The following is a 17,056-nucleotide window of genomic DNA, read 5'->3' as shown; positions in this document are numbered from 1 at the left end:
CGGCGCGGAGGCGGGCGGGGGTCACGTGGCGGCGGGGCGCTGTCAATCACGCTTTGTCCCGCCTCTTTTTCGCGGAGGCCGCCAATAGGAAGCGGAGGAGCGGGTGATTGACAGCGGGGCGGGGCGGCTTTGTGCGCGAGGCGGGGGCGGCGGTTTGGGGCGAAAAGCGCCATGTTTGGGTGTTCGCGCGGGGGCGGCGGCGGGCGCGGCCCCAAGTGCTGTGTCACGGTGGTGGTGGCGAGCGGGGGATGGGGGTGGGGGGGGGAAGGGAAGCGGACGCCACACGGAGCCACCCGTGTCCTGCGAGCCCGGGGGAGGGGGGGGAAGCTTGGGAAGGACGCGAGCCCTCCCCGAGCACGGAGGGTGAAAGGAGTCGGGGGGTCCCGGAGGGGGAGCGGGCACTGAGGCCTCGCCCGTGGGTAGGGAGGGAGTTCGGGGCTCCCCAGGGTTGAGGGTTGGGGGGGGGTGGGGGGGGTGGGGGGGGGCAGCGGCATTTCGGGCCTTTAGCGGGGCTGGCGGCCACGGTAGCGGCGTGTCCGTGGGGGTTGTCGCCCCCCGCGCGTGGTCAGGGATAGGTTGGAGCCACCCGAGCGCCCGTCGGCACCGCGGGACGCGGGGGAGACGCGATGCGTAGCTGCCTGGGGGGGGGGGGTGGGGGGGGTGCGGAGTTGAACGGCGCCTTAAAGGCTGGACGAGCACCGCGAGGGGGGTGAGGCCCAGCGGGGGAGCGCTCCCTGGGCTCGCTGCGGCCGAGGAGCGGCGGGGGAAGCGGCGGGTCCGGCCCCGAGCGGCCGCCCTCATTGTCCAGCCGCGGCCGCCGCCGCCATTCAAGATGGCGCCCGCCGGCCCCTTCTTCCTCCTTGGCCCCCCCTCGGGGCGCCGCCGCCAATCGGCGGCTGAGCCCGCCCCCCGCGTGACCTTCCGACCAATCAGCGCGCGGCGTCCGGCAGCGCCAGCCAATCAGCGCCGAGATCGCCGCGCGCGTCGGGTGAGGCGCTGAGCGGAAGGCCCGGAGGGGCGGGGAGCCGTGCCGGTGATTGACGCGGCGCGCGGCCAATGGGAGCCGCTCCCTTCGGGTGCCTCCGCCCAATGAGGCCACGGTGGGGCGGGGAGGGGCGGTTGGGTGACGTCAGGGCGCGGCGCGGCCAATGGCGAGGCGGCTGGCGTCTATATAAGGGCGGGCGGGGGCAGGCCGAGAGGCGCCATTTCGCGGGGACGAAGGGACGGAGCGGGTCGGGCCCGGCGCGCGAGGGGGGCGGCCCCAACCCGGCTCCATCCCCCGCCTCCGCCGTCCCGGAGGGCTCCGGGACCCTCCCCGGACCCTCCCCGGCCTCCGCAGCGACCCCTGCCTGCGGCCACCGGCGGCGAGGGGGCCGCCTCCGCCCGGCTTCTTCCACCACCTTCCTCCCTCCCTTCCGCCCCCCCCTCCCCGCTTCACCTCAGCGAGCCAAGATGGAGCGCGGCCGCTGAGATCCCGCCGAATATCCGCCGTCATCCGCCGCTCCGCCCGCGGCTCCGCGCCTCGCTCCGCCCGCCCGCGGCCGCCGCCGGCTCGCAGCGACTCGGCGAGGGTTGTATCGAGCGGATCGCGCCGCGTTCGGCGGGTCCGGTGAGGCTCCGAAGGAAGGACCCCCCCCCCCCACCTCCCTCACCCCACCACCGTTACATCCCCTCAGAGCGGCGCCGCCATTTTCGCCGCGCCCCGTGGATGTGAGGCCGAGCGCGGGTCTCCCCCCAACCCCGCCGGGCTTGAGCTGCACCCAAAGGGGAGGGGGCTCCCGGCAAGACCCCCCTCCCCGAGCACCGGGGATGCGCTGACGGTGGAGGGGCCCCCACCGGGCCGGCAGCGGCGAAGCTTTGGCCGGGCAAAGTGGGGGGCTCGTCGGAGGAGACGGCGGGAGGAGGAGGAGGAGGAGAGGAAGGCCGGCCGGGCCCGCGGGCCGCGCACGCAGCCGCCGGGATGTTGCAGAATGTGAATCCCCAGAGCAAGTAGGTGCTGGCGCCGTGGGGTGAAAAGGGATTTTTTATTTGGTGGGGGAAATGTGGGGTTTTTGGGGGGTGTTGGTGCGAAGGGAGGAAGCGCGGCCTGCTGGCGGTGGGGGACCCCCGAGTTGTGGCGTTGTGGCGGTGACATTGGGGTTCTGTGCTGGGTTTGTGTCGTGCTGTGACAGGGATGTGGGGATCCCTCAAATTGTGGCGTTGTCACTCTGGGAACCCCAAATTGTGGTGGTGGCAGTTGTGTGTTGGAGCTGTGTCACCCCCAGGCTGTGACAATGACAGGGGCACCCCAAATTTTGGCAGTGTCACTTTGAGACCCAAATATTGTGACAGTGACATTGGGATCCCCAATTTGTGACTGTGGGACCCCCAGACTGTGGCAGTGTCATTTTGGGATCCACATGCTGTCACCATGTCACTCTCAGGCTGTGACAATGACATTGGGATCCCCAATTTGTGGTTGTGTCACTTTGGGGTCCCCAAGATTGTGGCAGTGTCACTTTGGAACCCAAATGCTGTGACAGTGACATTGGGACCCCAAAATTGTGTCAGTGTCACTTTGGGATCCTCATGCTGGGCCTGTGTCACCCCCAGGCTGTGACAGTGACAGGGGCACCCCAAATTGTGGCAGTGTCACTTTGAGACCCAAATATTGTGACAGTGACATTGGGATCCCCAATTTGTGGTTGTGTGACTGTGGGACCCCTAGACTGTGGCAGTGTCATTTTGGGATCCACATACTGTGACCATGTCACCCCCAGGCTGTGACAGTGACATTGGGATCCCCAAATTTTGGTTGTGTCACTTTGGGAATTCCAAGATTGTGACAGTGTCACTTTGGGACCCAAATATTGTGACAGTGACATGGGGTCCCCAAAATCGTGGCAATGTCACTGTGGCACTCGTGTGTTGGAGCTGTGTCACCCACAGGCTGTGACAGTGTCACTTTGGGATCCCCAAATTTGTGGATGTGTCACTTTGGAACCCAAATACTGTGACAGTGGCATTGGGATCCCCAAATTTGTGGATGTGTCACTTTTGGACCCCCAAATTGTGGCAGTGTCATTTTGGGACCCCTGTGCTGGGCCTGTGTCACCCCCAGGCTGTGACAATGACAGGGGGACCTCAAATTTGTGGATGTGTCACTTTGGGACCCCCAAATTTTGGCAGTGTCACTTTGGGACCCAAATACTGTGACAGTGACATTGGGATCCCCAAATTGTGGCAGTGTCACTGTAGCACTCGTGTGTTGGAGCTGTGTCACCCACAGGCTGTGACAGTGTCACTTTGGGACCTCCGAATTGTGGCAGTGTCACTTTGAGACCCAAATATTGTGACAGTGACATTGGGATCCCCAATTTGTGGTTGTGTGACTGTGGGACCCCCAGACTGTGACAGTGTCATTTTGGGATCCACATGCTGTCACCATGTCACCCTCAGGCTGTGACAATGACATTGGGACCCCCAAATTTGTGGTTGTGTTACTTTGGGACCCAAATGCTGTGACAGTGACATTGGGGTTCCCAAACTGTGATTGTGTCACTTTTGGATCCCCAAATTGTGGTGGTGTCACTGTGGGATCCACTGCTGGACCTGTGTCACCCCCAGGCTGTGACAATGTCACCATGGGACCCCTAAATTGTGGCAGTGTCACTCTGGGACCCAAATGCTGTGACAGTGACGTTGGGGTCCTCAAATTGTGGCAGTGTCACTTTGGGACCCAAATACTGTGACAGTGACATTGGGACCCCCAATTTGTGGTTGTGTCACTTTGGGACCCCAAAATTGTGGCAGTGTCACTGTGGGACCCCAAAATTGCGGTAGTGTCATTTTGGATTGACATGCTGTCACCATGTCACCCCCAGGCTGTGACAGTGACGGGGACCCCAAATTTTGGCTGTGTCACTGTAGGACCCCCAAGATTGTGGCAGTGTCACTGTGGGACCCCTGTGCTGGGCCTGTGTCACCCCCAGGCTCTGACAATGACAGGGGGACCCCAAAATTGTGGCACTGTCACTGTGGGAACCTCAAATTGTGACAGTGACATTGGGATCCCCAAATTTGTGATTGTGTCGCTTTTGGATCCCCAGATTGTGGCGGTGTCATTTTGGGATCCCTGTGTTGGATCTGTGTCACTCCCATGTTGTGACAGTGACATTGGGACCCCCAGGATTGTGGCAATGTCACTTTGGGATGCCCAGATTGTAGTGGTGTCATTTTGCATTGACATGCTGTGACCATGTCACCTGCAGGCTGTGACAGTGACATTGAGATCCCCAAATTTTGGTAGTGTCACTTTGGGAGTCCCAAGATTGTGGCAGTGTCACTTTGGGACCCAAATATTGTGACAGTGACATGGGGTCCCCAAAATTGTGGCAGTGTCTCTGTGTCACTCGTGTGTTGGAGCTGTGTCACCCACAGGCTGTGACAGTGTCGCTGTGGGACCCCAAAATTGTGGCAGTGTCACTGTGGGACCCCAAGATTGTGGCAGTGTTACTTTGGTACCCAAATATTGTGACAGTGACATTGGGATTCCCAAATTGTGCTGGTGTCACTGTGGCACTTGTGTTGGAGCTGTGTCACCCACAGGCTGTGACAGTGTCACTTTGGGACCCCCAAATTGTGGCAGTGTCACTTTGGGATTGACATACTGTGACCATGTCACCCCCAGGCTGTGACAGTGACATTGGGATCCCCAGTTTGTGGTTGTGTCACTTTGGGATCCCCAAATTGTGGCAGTGTCACTTTGGGACCCAAATGCTGTGACAGTGACACTGGGATCCCCAATTTGTGATGGTGTCATTTTGGGACCTCCAAATTGTGACAGTGTCACTTTGGGAGCCCCACATGGGGTGAGTGTCACCCCCGTGTTGTGACGGTGACATTGGGATCCCAGTTTGTGTTGTGTCACTTTGGGATCCCCAAATTGTGACAGTGTCACTTTGAGACCCAAATATTGTGGCAGTGACATTGGGACCCCAATTTGTGGTGGTGTCACTTTGGGACTCCTAAATTCTGGCAGTGTCATTTTGGGATTGACATGCTGTGACCATGTCACCCCCAGGCTGTGACAGTGACAGGAGGACCTCAAATTTGTGGATGTGTCACTTTGGGACCCCCAAGATTGTGGCAGTGTCACTGTGGGACCCTTGTGCTGGGCCTGTGTCACCCCCAGGCTGTGACAGTGACATTGGGACCCCCAAATTGTGGCAGTGGCAACGAGGTCACCCCGTCCTTGTCACCAGGGATGTGCCCTTAAGGACAATCCTGGGGTCACCCAGGGGTCAGCTGTGGGAAAAAATGGAATCCACAATTACTGGATCCCAAAAAAATCCAGGGATTGATGTCCTGGGGTGTCCCCAAATCCTTGGGATTGATGTCCTGGGGTGTCCCCAAATCCTTGGGATTGGTGTCATGAGGGTCCCCAAAATCCAGGGATTGATGTCCTGGGGTGTCCCCAAAATTCCTGGGATTGGTGTTCTGGGGTCCCCAAATCCTTGAGATTGGTGTCCTGGGGGTCCCCAAAATTTTTGGGATTGGTGTCCTAGGGTGTCCCCAAATCCTGGATCCCTCCAAAATCCTGGGATTGGTGTCCTGGGCTGGCCCCAAAATCTTGGAATTGGTGTCCTGGGGGTCCCTAAAATTCTTGGGATTGGTGTCCTGGGGGTCCCCAAAATCCTGGATTCCCCAAAAATCCTAGAATTGGTGTCCTGGGTGTCCCCAAAATCTTGGGATTGGTGTCCTGGGAGTCCCCAGATCCTGGATCCCCCAAAATTCTTGGGATTGGTGTCCTGGAGGTCCCCAAAATTATTGGTATTGGTGTCATGAGAGTCCCCAAATAATTGGGATTGGTGTCCTGGGGGTCCCTAAAATTCCTGGGATTGGTGTCCTGGAGTCCCAAAATCCTTGGGATTGGTGTCCTCGAGTCCCCAAATAATTTGGATTGGTGTCCTGGGGGTCCCAAAATTCTTGGGATTGGTGTCATGAGAGTCCCGAAATAATTGGGATTGGTGTCCTGGGGGTTCCCAAAATCCTTGGGATTGGTGTCCTGGGGTGTCCCCAAATCCTGGATCCCCCAAAAATCCTGGAATTGTTGTCCTGAGGGTGCCTAAAATTCTTGGGATTGGTGTCCTGGGTTTCCCAAAATTATTGGGATTGGTGTCCTGGGGGTCCCCAAAATTTTTGGGATTGATGTCCTGGGGTCCCCAAAATTTTTGGGATTGGTTTCCTGGTTGTCCCCAAATCCTGGATCCCCCCAAAATCCTGGAATTGGTGTCTTGGTGTCCCCAAAATCCTGGGATTGATGTCCTGGGGTGTCCCCAAAATCCTGGGATTGATGTCCTAGGTTGTCCCCAAAATTCTTGGGATTGGTGTCATGAGGGTCCCCAAAATCTTGGGATTGGTGTCCTGGGGTCCCCAGATAATTGGAGTTGGTTTCCCAGGGTGTCCCCAAATCCTTGTGAGTGGTGTCCCCCAATCCTGGATCCCCCAAAATCTTTGGGATTGATGTCTTGGGGTCCCCAAAATTATTTGGATTGGTGTCCTGGGGGTTCCCAAAATTCCTGGGATTGGTGTCAAAAATTATTGGGCTTGATGTCCTGGGGGTGCCCAAAATTTTTGGGATTGGTGTTCTGGGGTCCCCAAAATTTTTGGGATTGGTGTCCCGGCGTGTCCCAAAATCCTGGATTCCCCCAAAATCCTGGAATTGGTGTCTTAGTGTCCCCAAATATTTGAGATTTGTATCATGAGGGTCCTCAAAATTCTGGAATTGATGTCCTGGGGTCCCCAAAATCCTGGGATTGGTGTCCTGGGGTGTCCCCAAATCCTGGATCCCCAAAAATCCTGGAATTGTTGTCCTGGGTGTCCCCAAATAATTAGGATTGGTGTCCTGGGGGTCCCCAAAATTCCTGGGATTGGATTGATTTTTTTTTTTGTCCTGAATTCTTGAATTTTTCCCCATAAAAATGCTGGGAATTTAAGGCTGGAATTATTGAGGGGTTAAAGGTCAAAATTTTTTGGAGTTTGTGGGAAAAATAACGGGATTTTTACGGCTAAAATTCCAGATTTTTTGGGAGTTCATAGTGAAATTTCTTGGGGTTCAGGGCCAAAATCCTCAGGAATTTTTGTCTAAAATTTCTGGGATTTCAGGATCAAATTTTCAGTAATTTCTGCCTGAAATTCCATCGTGGAAGCACAAAAAAAAAGTCAGAATTTTAGGGGCAAAATTGCTGATTTAGGATTGGTTTTAGCTGCGATTTTGGGATTTTTTTTCTGGGATTACATGACCAAAATTTTTGGGTATTTTTCACTGATAATTCCAGGATTTCAGCACCAAAATCCTCAGGAATTTTTGCCTAAAATTCCATTGTGGAAGCCCAAAAAAATCGGAATTTTTGCGATTTTGGCATCGATTTTCGCTGCGATTTCAGGATTTTTTCTTGGGATTTCAGGACCAAAATCTTCTGGAATTTTTGACTGAGATTCTCAGGATTTTTTGCCAAATCCTCAGGAATTTCTGCCTAAAATTCCCATGATTTTGGCCAGAATTTTAAGGAATTTCTGCCTGAAATTCCATTGCGGAACCACATAAAAAAAACCGGAATTTTTGTGATTTTGGCACCGATTTTCGCTGCAATTTCGGGATTTTTTTCCTGGGATTTCATGGCCAAAATCTTCAGGAATTGTTCACTGAGAATTCCAAGATTTCAGCACCAAAATTCTCAGGAATTTTTGCCTGAAATTCCATCGTGGAAGCCCAAAAATAATCCGAATTTTTTGGAATTTTTGTGATTTTGGCACCGATTTTTGCTGCGATTTCGGGATATTTTAATGGGATTTCATGGCCAAAATCTTTGGGAATTTTTGCCTGACATTCTCAGGATTTTGGCTAAAACTTTCAGGAATTTCTGCCTGAAATTCCCTTGGGGAAGCACAAAAAAAATCAGAATTTTAGGGGTGGAATTGCTGATTTAGGATCAGTTTTTGTTACGATTTCAGGATTTTTTTCTGGGATTTCAGGACCAAAATATTCAGGAATTTTTCACTGAGAATTCCAAGATTTCTACACCAAAATCCTGAGGAATTTTTACCTGAAATTCCCAAGATTTTTTGCCAAATCCTCAGGAATCTTTGCCTAAAATTCCTTCGCGCAACCCCAAAAAAAATGGGAATTTTTGCGATCTTGGCGTCAATTTTCACTGCAATTTCGGGATTTTTTCCTGAGATTTCATGGCCAAAGTCCTCAAGAATTTTTGAGAATTCCAGGATTTCAGCACCAAATTTTCAGGAATTTCTGCCTGAGATTCCATCGGGGAAGCACAACAAAAATCAGAATTTTAGGGGCGGAATTGCTGATTTAGGAGCGGTTTTAGCTGCGATTTTGGGATTTTTTTCCTGGAATTTCATGACCGAAATCTGGAATTTTTGCCTGAGATTTTCAGGATTTTGGCCAAAATCCTCAGGAATTTCTACCTGAAATTCCCAAGATTTTTTACCAAATCCTCAGGAATTTTTGCCTGAAATTCCATTGCGGAACCCCAAAAAAAATTCGGAATTTTTACGATCTTGGCGTCAATTTTCGCTGCGATTTCAGCATTTTTTCCTGGGATTTCATGACCAAAATCTGGAATTTTTGCCTGAGGTTCCCAGGATTTCAGGATCAAAACCCTGAGGAATTTCTGCCTGAAATTCTGTGGATTTTTTGCCAAATCCTCAGGAATCTTTGCCTAAAATACCTTCACGCAACCCCAAAAAAATCAGAATTTTTGTGATCTTGGCGTCAATTTTCACTGCAATTTCGGGATTTTTTCCTGAGATTTCAGGACCAAAATCCTCAAGAATTTTTGACTGAGAATTCCAAGATTTCAGCACCAAAATCTTGAGGAATTTTTATTTGAAATTCCCCAGATTTTTTACCAAATCCTGAGGAATTTTTGCCTAAAATTCCTTCGCCCAACCCCAAAAAAAATCGGAATTTTTGCGATTTTGGCACCAATTTTCGCTGCAATTTCAGGATTTTTTCCTGAGATTTCATGGCCAGAATCCTCAAGAATTTTTGACTGAGAATTCCAGGATTTTAGCACCAAAATCTTGAGGAATTTTTACCTAAAATTCCCAAGATTTTTTGCCAAATCCTGAGGAACTTTTGCCTAAAATTTCTTCGCGCAACCCCAAAAAAAATCGAAATTTTTGCAATCTTGGCGTCGATTTTTGCTGCAATTTCAGAATTTTTTTTCTTAACTCTTTCTCTTCCAATTTTATTTTTTTTCCCAGGATTTTGGGGGAGGGCAATGCCACCCTCATGGCTTTGGCCACCACGGACTCGACTCCCGGCAAACGAATCCGCAAACCTTCGCTGCTCTACGAGGGATTCGAGAGCCCCACCATGGCCTCGGTGCCTTCCCTGGCCAACCCCCAGGTGAATCCTCCTCCCCCGGAGGTTTCCAACCCCAAAAAACCCGGCAGGATCACCAATCAGCTGCAGTACCTGCACAAGGTGGTGATGAAAGCTCTGTGGAAGCATCAGTTCGCTTGGCCCTTCCGTCAGCCCGTGGACGCCGTCAAGTTGGGATTGCCGGTAAAGTTCGGGGGGATTTTTAAAAATTTTTTGGGTGATTTTTTTGGGAATTTTTTGAGATTTTTTTTGGATTTTTTGGGGTTTTTTGGAGATTTTTTGGAGTTTTTTTAGGATTTTTTTGGTGATTTTTAGGGGATTTTTTTGAGATTTTTTTGGGAATTTTAGTGATTTTTTGGCAATTTTTTGGGAATTTTTTTGGATTTTTTGGAGATTTTTTTGGGGATTTTTTTGGGGATTTTTTGGGATTTTTTTTTATTTTTTTGAGTTTTTTTGGGAATTTTTTGGGATTTTTTGGAGATTTTTTGGCAATTTTTTGGGATTTTTTTGGAGATTTTTTTGGAGATTTTTTGGGATTTTTTGAGGTTTTTTTTGGGGATTTTTTGGAGATTTTTTTGGGAATTTTAGTGATTTTTTGGAGATTTTTTTGGGATTTTTTTGGAGATTTTTTGGGGAATTTTTGGGATTTTTTTGAGTTTTTTTTGGATTTTTTTAGGACTTTTTGGTGATGTTTTGGGATTTTTTGGAGATATTTTTTGGGATTTTTTGGGATTTTTTGGGATTTTTTTGGAGATTTTTTTGGGAATTTTTTGGGGTTTTTTTGAGATTTTTTTGGGAATTTTTGGAGAATTTTTGGAGATTTTTTTGGGATTTTTTTGGATTTTTTGGAGATTTTTTGGGGATTTTTTGGGATTTTTTTGAGTTTTTTTGGGAATTTTTTGGGATTTTTTTGGGATTTTTTGGAGATTTTTTTGAGAATTTTTGATGTTTTTTTGGTTTTGGGGGGGATTTTTTGGGATTTTTTTGGGATTTTTTTTAGATTTTTCTGGATTTTTAGGGGGAATTTTTTTGGATTTTTTTTTTATTTTTTAAGGATGTTTTTGGGATTTCTTAGGATTTTTTTGGGAATTTTTCGGGATTTTTAGAGGAATTTTTGGGTGATTTTATTGGGATTTTTTTGTAGTTTTTGAGATTTTTTGTCTTGATTTTTTTTGGTATTTTTTGGCAATTTTGGGGGGGATTTTTTTAGGTTTTTTTATTTAAGATTTTATTAGGATTTTTGGGGGATTTTTTGGGAATTTTTTTGATATTTGGTGAATTTGTGGGGGATTTTTTGGAGATTTTTTTGCGATTTTTTAGTAATTTTTGGGGGGATTTTTGGGGATTTTTATGGAGATTTTTGGGGGAGTTTTGGGGGGATTTCTTGGGAATTTTTAGGGGATTTGTGAGGAATTTTTGGGAAATTTTTTATTTTGGGGGGAATTTTGGGGTTTTTTTTGAGAATTTTTGAGATTTTTTTGGCATTTTTGGGGGATTTTTGTGGATTTTTTGGGGATTTTTGAGGATTTTTTTGGGATTTGTTTTGGCTTCTTAGGATTTTTTTGGGTGACTTTTAGGGGATTTTTTGGTATTTTTTGAGACTTTGTTTTTAAGATTTTTGGGGATTTTTTGGAGTTTTTTTATTTAGTGATTTTTGGGGGATTTATTTGGATTTTTAGAGGTTTTGGGGTGATTTTTTGGTATTTTTTGGGATTTTTTTTAGATTTTGGGGGGGATTGTTGGAGATTTTTTTGTTTTTTTTATTTTTGGGGCATTTTTTGGGATTTTTTTGGGGATTTTTAGGGATTTTTGGGGTTTTTTGGGGGGATTTTTATTGATTTTGGGGTGGTTTTTTGGGGATTTTTTTTTTTGGTTGATTCTAGAATTTATTTGAAGGTGATCATGAGATTGTCAGGTTGATCCCAAAATTAATTTTCTCTAAATTTGAATTTTTTTCCCCCCAAAATGTCAGGATTATCACAAGATCATCAAGCAGCCGATGGACATGGGGACCATCAAGAGGAGGCTGGAGAACAATTATTACTGGGGAGCTGCAGAGTGCATGCAGGACTTCAACACCATGTTCACCAACTGCTACATCTACAACAAGGTACAAAAAAACTTCCTAAAAATGGTGCAAAAACATCACAAAAATATAAAAAAAATATCTGAAATGTAGTCAAAATTATGGTGTTAAAGTAGCAAAAAATCGGGATAAAAACACCCAAAAATGACACAAAAATAGCCAAAAAATGGCACAAAAATACCCAAAAAATATCCAAAAAAATTCCAAATAAACCCCCTAAAAATTCCAAAAAATTGCCAAGAAATATCCAAAAAATAACCAAAAAATATTTAAAATAAACACAAAAAAAAGTCACAAAAACTGAATTATTACTGGGGAGCTGCAGAGTGCATGCAGGACTTCAACACCATGTTCACCAACTGCTACATCTACAACAAGGTACAAGAAATGGCACAAAAACACCACAAAAACATCACAAAAACATAAAAAAAATATTCAAAGTATAGTCAGAATTATGGCAAAAAATGGCAAAAAATCGGGATAAAAACACCCAAAAAATATCCAAAAAAGGCATAAAAATATTCAAAATAAAATGCAAAAAATGGCACAAAAACACTCAAAAGAGATCTAAAATATACCCCAAAAATGACACAAAAACACCCAAAAAATATTCAAAAAATATTCAAAATATAGTCAAAATTATGGCATTAAAATAGCAAAAAAAGGCTCAAAAACACCCAAAAAATGGCACCAAAACACCCAAAAAATATCCAAAAAATATTGAAAATAAACCCCAAAAATGACACAAAACCACGCAAAAAACACCCAAAAAATGGCATAAAAATATTCAAAATAAACCCCAAAAATGGCACAAAAACATCACAAAAATATGAAAAAAATATCTGAAATGTAGTCAAAATTATGGTGTTAAAATGGCGAAAAATTGGTACAAAAACACCCAAAAAATGGCACCAAAACACCAAAAAAATATGTAAAATATAGCCAGAAATATGAAATTAAAATGGCAAAAAATCAGTACAAAAACATCCCAAAATACCCAAAAAATATTCAAAATATAGTCAAAATTATGGCATTAAAGTGGCAAAAATGTGGCACAAAAACACCCAAAAAATATCCAAAAAATATCTAAAATAAACCCCAAAAATGGCACAAAACCACCCAAAAAATATCCTAAAAATATTCAAAATAAACTCTAAAAATGGCACAAAAGTATCCAAAAAACACCCAAAAAATGGCATAAAAATATTCAAAATAAAATCCAAAAATGGCACAAAAACACCCCAAAAATATGAAAAAAATAGTCAAAATATAGTTTAAATTATGGCATTAAAATGGCACAAAATGACACAAAAATATCCAAAAAATGGCATAAAAATATTCAAAATAAACTCTAAAAATGGCACAAAAACACCCAAAAATACCCAAAAAATATTCAAAATATAATCAAAATTATGGCATTAAAATGGCAAAAAATTGGTACAAAAAACACCCAAAAAAAATCCAAAAAATATTCAAAATAAACTCTAAAAATGGCACAAAAAAACTCCCAAAAAATCCAAAAAATACCCCAAAAAAATGGCAAAAAACACCAAAAATTCCCATTTTTCCCAATTTTTTAAAACCCAAAAAATCCCCAAAAGTTCATCAAAAAAACGAAAAAAATCCCAAAAAAATTTTGTTTAAATCTTTTAAAAATGGCTAAAAAATCCTTGAAAAATTAAGAAAAAATCTGAATATTTTGTCTTAAAAAAAAAATGGGAAAAAACCCCAGGAACAATTAAAAAAAAGGAAAAAAACTTCATTAAAGAATCCTAAAAATTATTTTAAAATATCTTTTAAAAATACTTTAAAAAATTCTGAAAAATATAAAAAAAAATTTTATTAATCTCTTCAAAATGAAAGAAAAAAAAGCCAAAAAATTAGAAAAAATCACCAAAAAAATCAGGAAAAATTGTGAAAAAATTCTGAAAAAAAAATTTAAAAATTTCTTAAAATTAAAGAAAAGAAACCAAAAAAAATATTTTAAAAATTCAGAAAAAATTTTTAAAAAATTTCTAGAATCCCATTAAAAAATTCTCTTGAAAATAAATTATTTCATTTTAAATCAAAGAAAAAGAGGTGGAAAAATCAGGAAAAAATTTCAAAAAAATCCAGAAAATTTCCTTTAAAATCATTTAAGAGGATACTGAAAATTTTCTTGAAAAATTAAAAAAAAAAGCTGAAAAAACCCAAGAAAAAAAAAGCAAAAAATAGAAAAAAAATCAGAAAAAAATCCAAAAAAATTCTAAAAAAACCAAAAAAAATTCTGAAAAAAACAGAAAAAATCCCAAAAAATTTCTCTTAAAGTCTTTCAAAAAAATTTTTAAAACTGTCCTGAAAAATTAAAAAAAAATGTTATTAAAATGGACAAAAAAAGCGAAAAAAATAGAAAAAAAATCTGGAAAAATAAATTCTTAAAAAATCCAGAAAAATTCCCAAAATGTTCTCAAAAATCCACCAAAAAAAAAGGAAAAAAATCCCCAAAAAATTTCTCTAAATTTAAAAAAAAAAATCTAAAAATGCTTTTAAAAATCCTTAAAAAATTAAAAAAAAAATCCCAAAAATTTCTCTTAAAATGAAAAAAAACAGAAGAAAAAAACCTGAAGAATGCTTAAAAAAAGGGGAAAAAAAATAATAAAAAATCCAGAAAAAGTCTGAAAATATCCCTGGAAATTATTTTAAAATGTATTTTAAGAATCTTTTAAAAATTCTTTGAAATTTCCTGAAAAATATAAAAAAAATCCTTGAGATTTCCCTTAAAATGAAAGAAAAAAAAGCCGAAAAATTAGAAAAAAATTCCCAAAAAAATCAGAAAAAATCCCCAAAAAATTCTGAAAAAATTCTGAAAAAAATCCCAAAAATCCCCAAAAATTCCAGATATTTCCCCACCCTTAATTCTGATTTTTTTTTGTCCCCCAGCCCACGGATGACATCGTTCTGATGGCTCAAACCCTGGAAAAAAACCAAAAAAAAATCCAAAAATCCCTCAAAAATCCTGAAAAAAAAGGAAAGAAAATCCCAAAAAATTTTCTCAAAATTCTTTAAAAAATATCTAAAAATATCTAATAAAATGCCTAAAAAATTCCTTGAAAAAATTTTTTAGAAAAAACCAAAAAAATTTCCTTAAAATAAGAAAAAAGCAGAAGAAGAAAAACAAAGTTAAAAATTTAATTGAAAAATAATCAAAAAGAAAGGAGAAAAAATCTCATTAAAAATGCAAAAAAAATCTGGAAATATTCTTAAAAATTGTTCAAAAATGTCTTTTAAAAATCTGAAAAATACTTTAAAAAATGTTAAGAGTCCCCTTAAAATGGAAAAAAAACCCAAAAAATTAGGAAAAAATCACAAAAAAATTTAAGAAAAATCAGAAAAAAACACCAAAAAATTTTTAAAAAATTCTGAAAAAATTCTGAAAAAAATCCAAAAAATTCCCAAAAATTCCAGATATTTTCCCCACCCCTAATTCTGATTTTTTTTTGTCCCCCAGCCCACGGATGACATCGTTCTGATGGCTCAGACCCTGGAAAAACTCTTCCTGCAGAAGGTGGCTCAGATGCCCCCGGAGGAGCAGGAGCTGCTGCTGCCCCTGGCCAAGAACAGCCACAAGAAAGGGGCAGCCAGGGCTGCAGGTATTGATTAATTAATTCATTAATTAGGAAGTTAATTAATTGAGGATCAAGCAGCTGGATGCAGGAATTCAGATTTTAATTTAGGAATTAATTGGGGAGTTAATTAGAGATCCAACACGTGGATCCAGCAGAAATTTGGGAATTAATTTGGGATCAAACTTTTAGATTCAGGTATTAATTAATTCATTAATTAGGGAGTTAATTAATGGGGGATCAAACAGCTGGATGCAGGAATTCAGATTTTATTTTAGGAATTAATTGAGGAATTAATTAGAGATCCAACGTGTGGATCCAGCAGAAATTTGGGAATTAATTGAGGATCAAATTCCTGAATTCAAGAATTAATTAATGCATTAATTAGGGAATTAATTAATTGAGGATCAAGCAGCTAGATGCAGGAATTCAGATTTAAATTCAGAAATTAATTGAGGAATTAATTAGAGATCCAACGTGTGGATCCAGCAGAAATTCAGGAATTAATTGGGGATCAAATTCCTGAATTTAGTTATTAATTAATTAATTATTTAGTTAATTAGGGAATTAATTAATTGAGGATCAAACAGCTGGATGCAGAAATTCAGATTTTAATTTAGAAATTAATTGGGGAATTAATTAGAGATCCAACATGTGGATCCAGCAGAGATTTGGAATTTATTTGGGATCAAACTCCTGGATTTGGAAATTAATTGTTGAATTAATTTAGGAATTAATTGAGGATCAAGCTCCTGAATTCAGTTATTTATTAATTAATTAATTAGGTGATTAGTTGATTGAGGATCAAACAGCTAGATGCAAGAATTCAGATTTTAATTTAGAAATTAATTGAGGAATTAATTAGAGATCCAACGTGTGGATCCAGCAGAAATTTGAGAATTAATTGAGGATCAAATTCCTGAATTCAAGAATTAATTAATGTATTAATTAGGAAATTAATTAATTGAGGATCAAGCAGCTGGATGCAGAAATTCAGATTTTAATTTAGGAATTAATTGAGGAATTAATTAGAGATCCAACGTGTGGATCCAGCAGAAATTTGGGAATTAATTTGGGATCAAACTCCTGGATTTGGAAATTAATTGTTGAATTAATTCAGGAATTAATTGAGGATCAAGCTCCTGGATTCAGTTATTAATTATTTAATTAATTAGGGAATTAATTAGTTGGGGATCAAACAGCTGGATGCAGAAATTCAGATTTTAATTTAGGAATTAATTGGGGAATTAATTAGAGATCCAACATGTAGATGCAGCAGAAATTTGAAATTAATTTGGGATCAAACTCTTAAATTTGGGTATTAATTTAGTTAATTAATTAGGGACTTAATTAATGGAGGATCAAGCAGCTGGATGCAGAAATTCAGATTTTAATTTAGGAATTAATTCAGGAATTAATTAGAGATCCAAAATGTGGATCTGGCAGAAATTTGGAATTAATTTGGGATCAATGTCTTAAATTTAGGTATTAATTAATTAATTTATTAATTAGGGAATTAATTAATTTGGAGCTCAGACAACTGGATGCAGGAATTGAGATGTTTATTTAGGAATTAATTGGGGAATTAATTGGGGATCAAATACCAAGATTCAGGAATTATTTCAGGAATTAATTTGGGGTCAAAGTCTTGGATTCAGGAATTAATTGGGGAATTAATTCAGGAATTCATTGGAAATTCCACATTGGGATCAGTTTTTTTCTGTCCTTTAAGATATTTCCAATTCAAATTTTCAGGTTTTTTGTGTTCCCAAATCCCTTTCTCTGGATTTTTGTGTCCTTTAGGATGTTCCCAATCCATTTTCCAGGTTTTTTGTGCGTCCCAATCCCATTTCCCAACTTTTCTGTGTTCTCAAATCCCTTTTTCCAGGATTTTTGTGTCTCTTAAATCCCGTTTTTCTGAATTTTTGTGTCCTTTAGGATGTCCCCAATCCATTTTCCAGATTTTTTGTGTCCCCA

The 17,056-nt window shown here is 42.0% G+C and overlaps 1 protein-coding gene across 1 annotated transcript in view; it reads left to right on the top strand.

The window, feature by feature from the left end:
- The first annotated feature begins 790 nt into the window (after positions 1-790).
- Positions 791-17,056, top strand: part of LOC117009845 (bromodomain-containing protein 2-like) — a 44,906-nt gene continuing 28,640 nt past the window's right edge. Inside the window, 4 exon segments of the mRNA XM_033084220.2 lie at positions 791-1,989; positions 9,271-9,574; positions 11,364-11,501; positions 14,965-15,106. Coding sequence (XP_032940111.1) covers positions 1,961-1,989; positions 9,271-9,574; positions 11,364-11,501; positions 14,965-15,106 — 613 coding nt within the window. The 5' untranslated portion in view covers positions 791-1,960.

Source organism: Catharus ustulatus, chromosome 36 (genome assembly GCF_009819885.2).
Source record: "Catharus ustulatus isolate bCatUst1 chromosome 36, bCatUst1.pri.v2, whole genome shotgun sequence".
In the NCBI taxonomy this organism is placed as follows: domain Eukaryota; kingdom Metazoa; phylum Chordata; class Aves; order Passeriformes; family Turdidae; genus Catharus; species Catharus ustulatus.
Note: the sequence above shows the minus strand (reverse complement) of the source record. Positions and strands in the feature narration are given on the sequence as shown.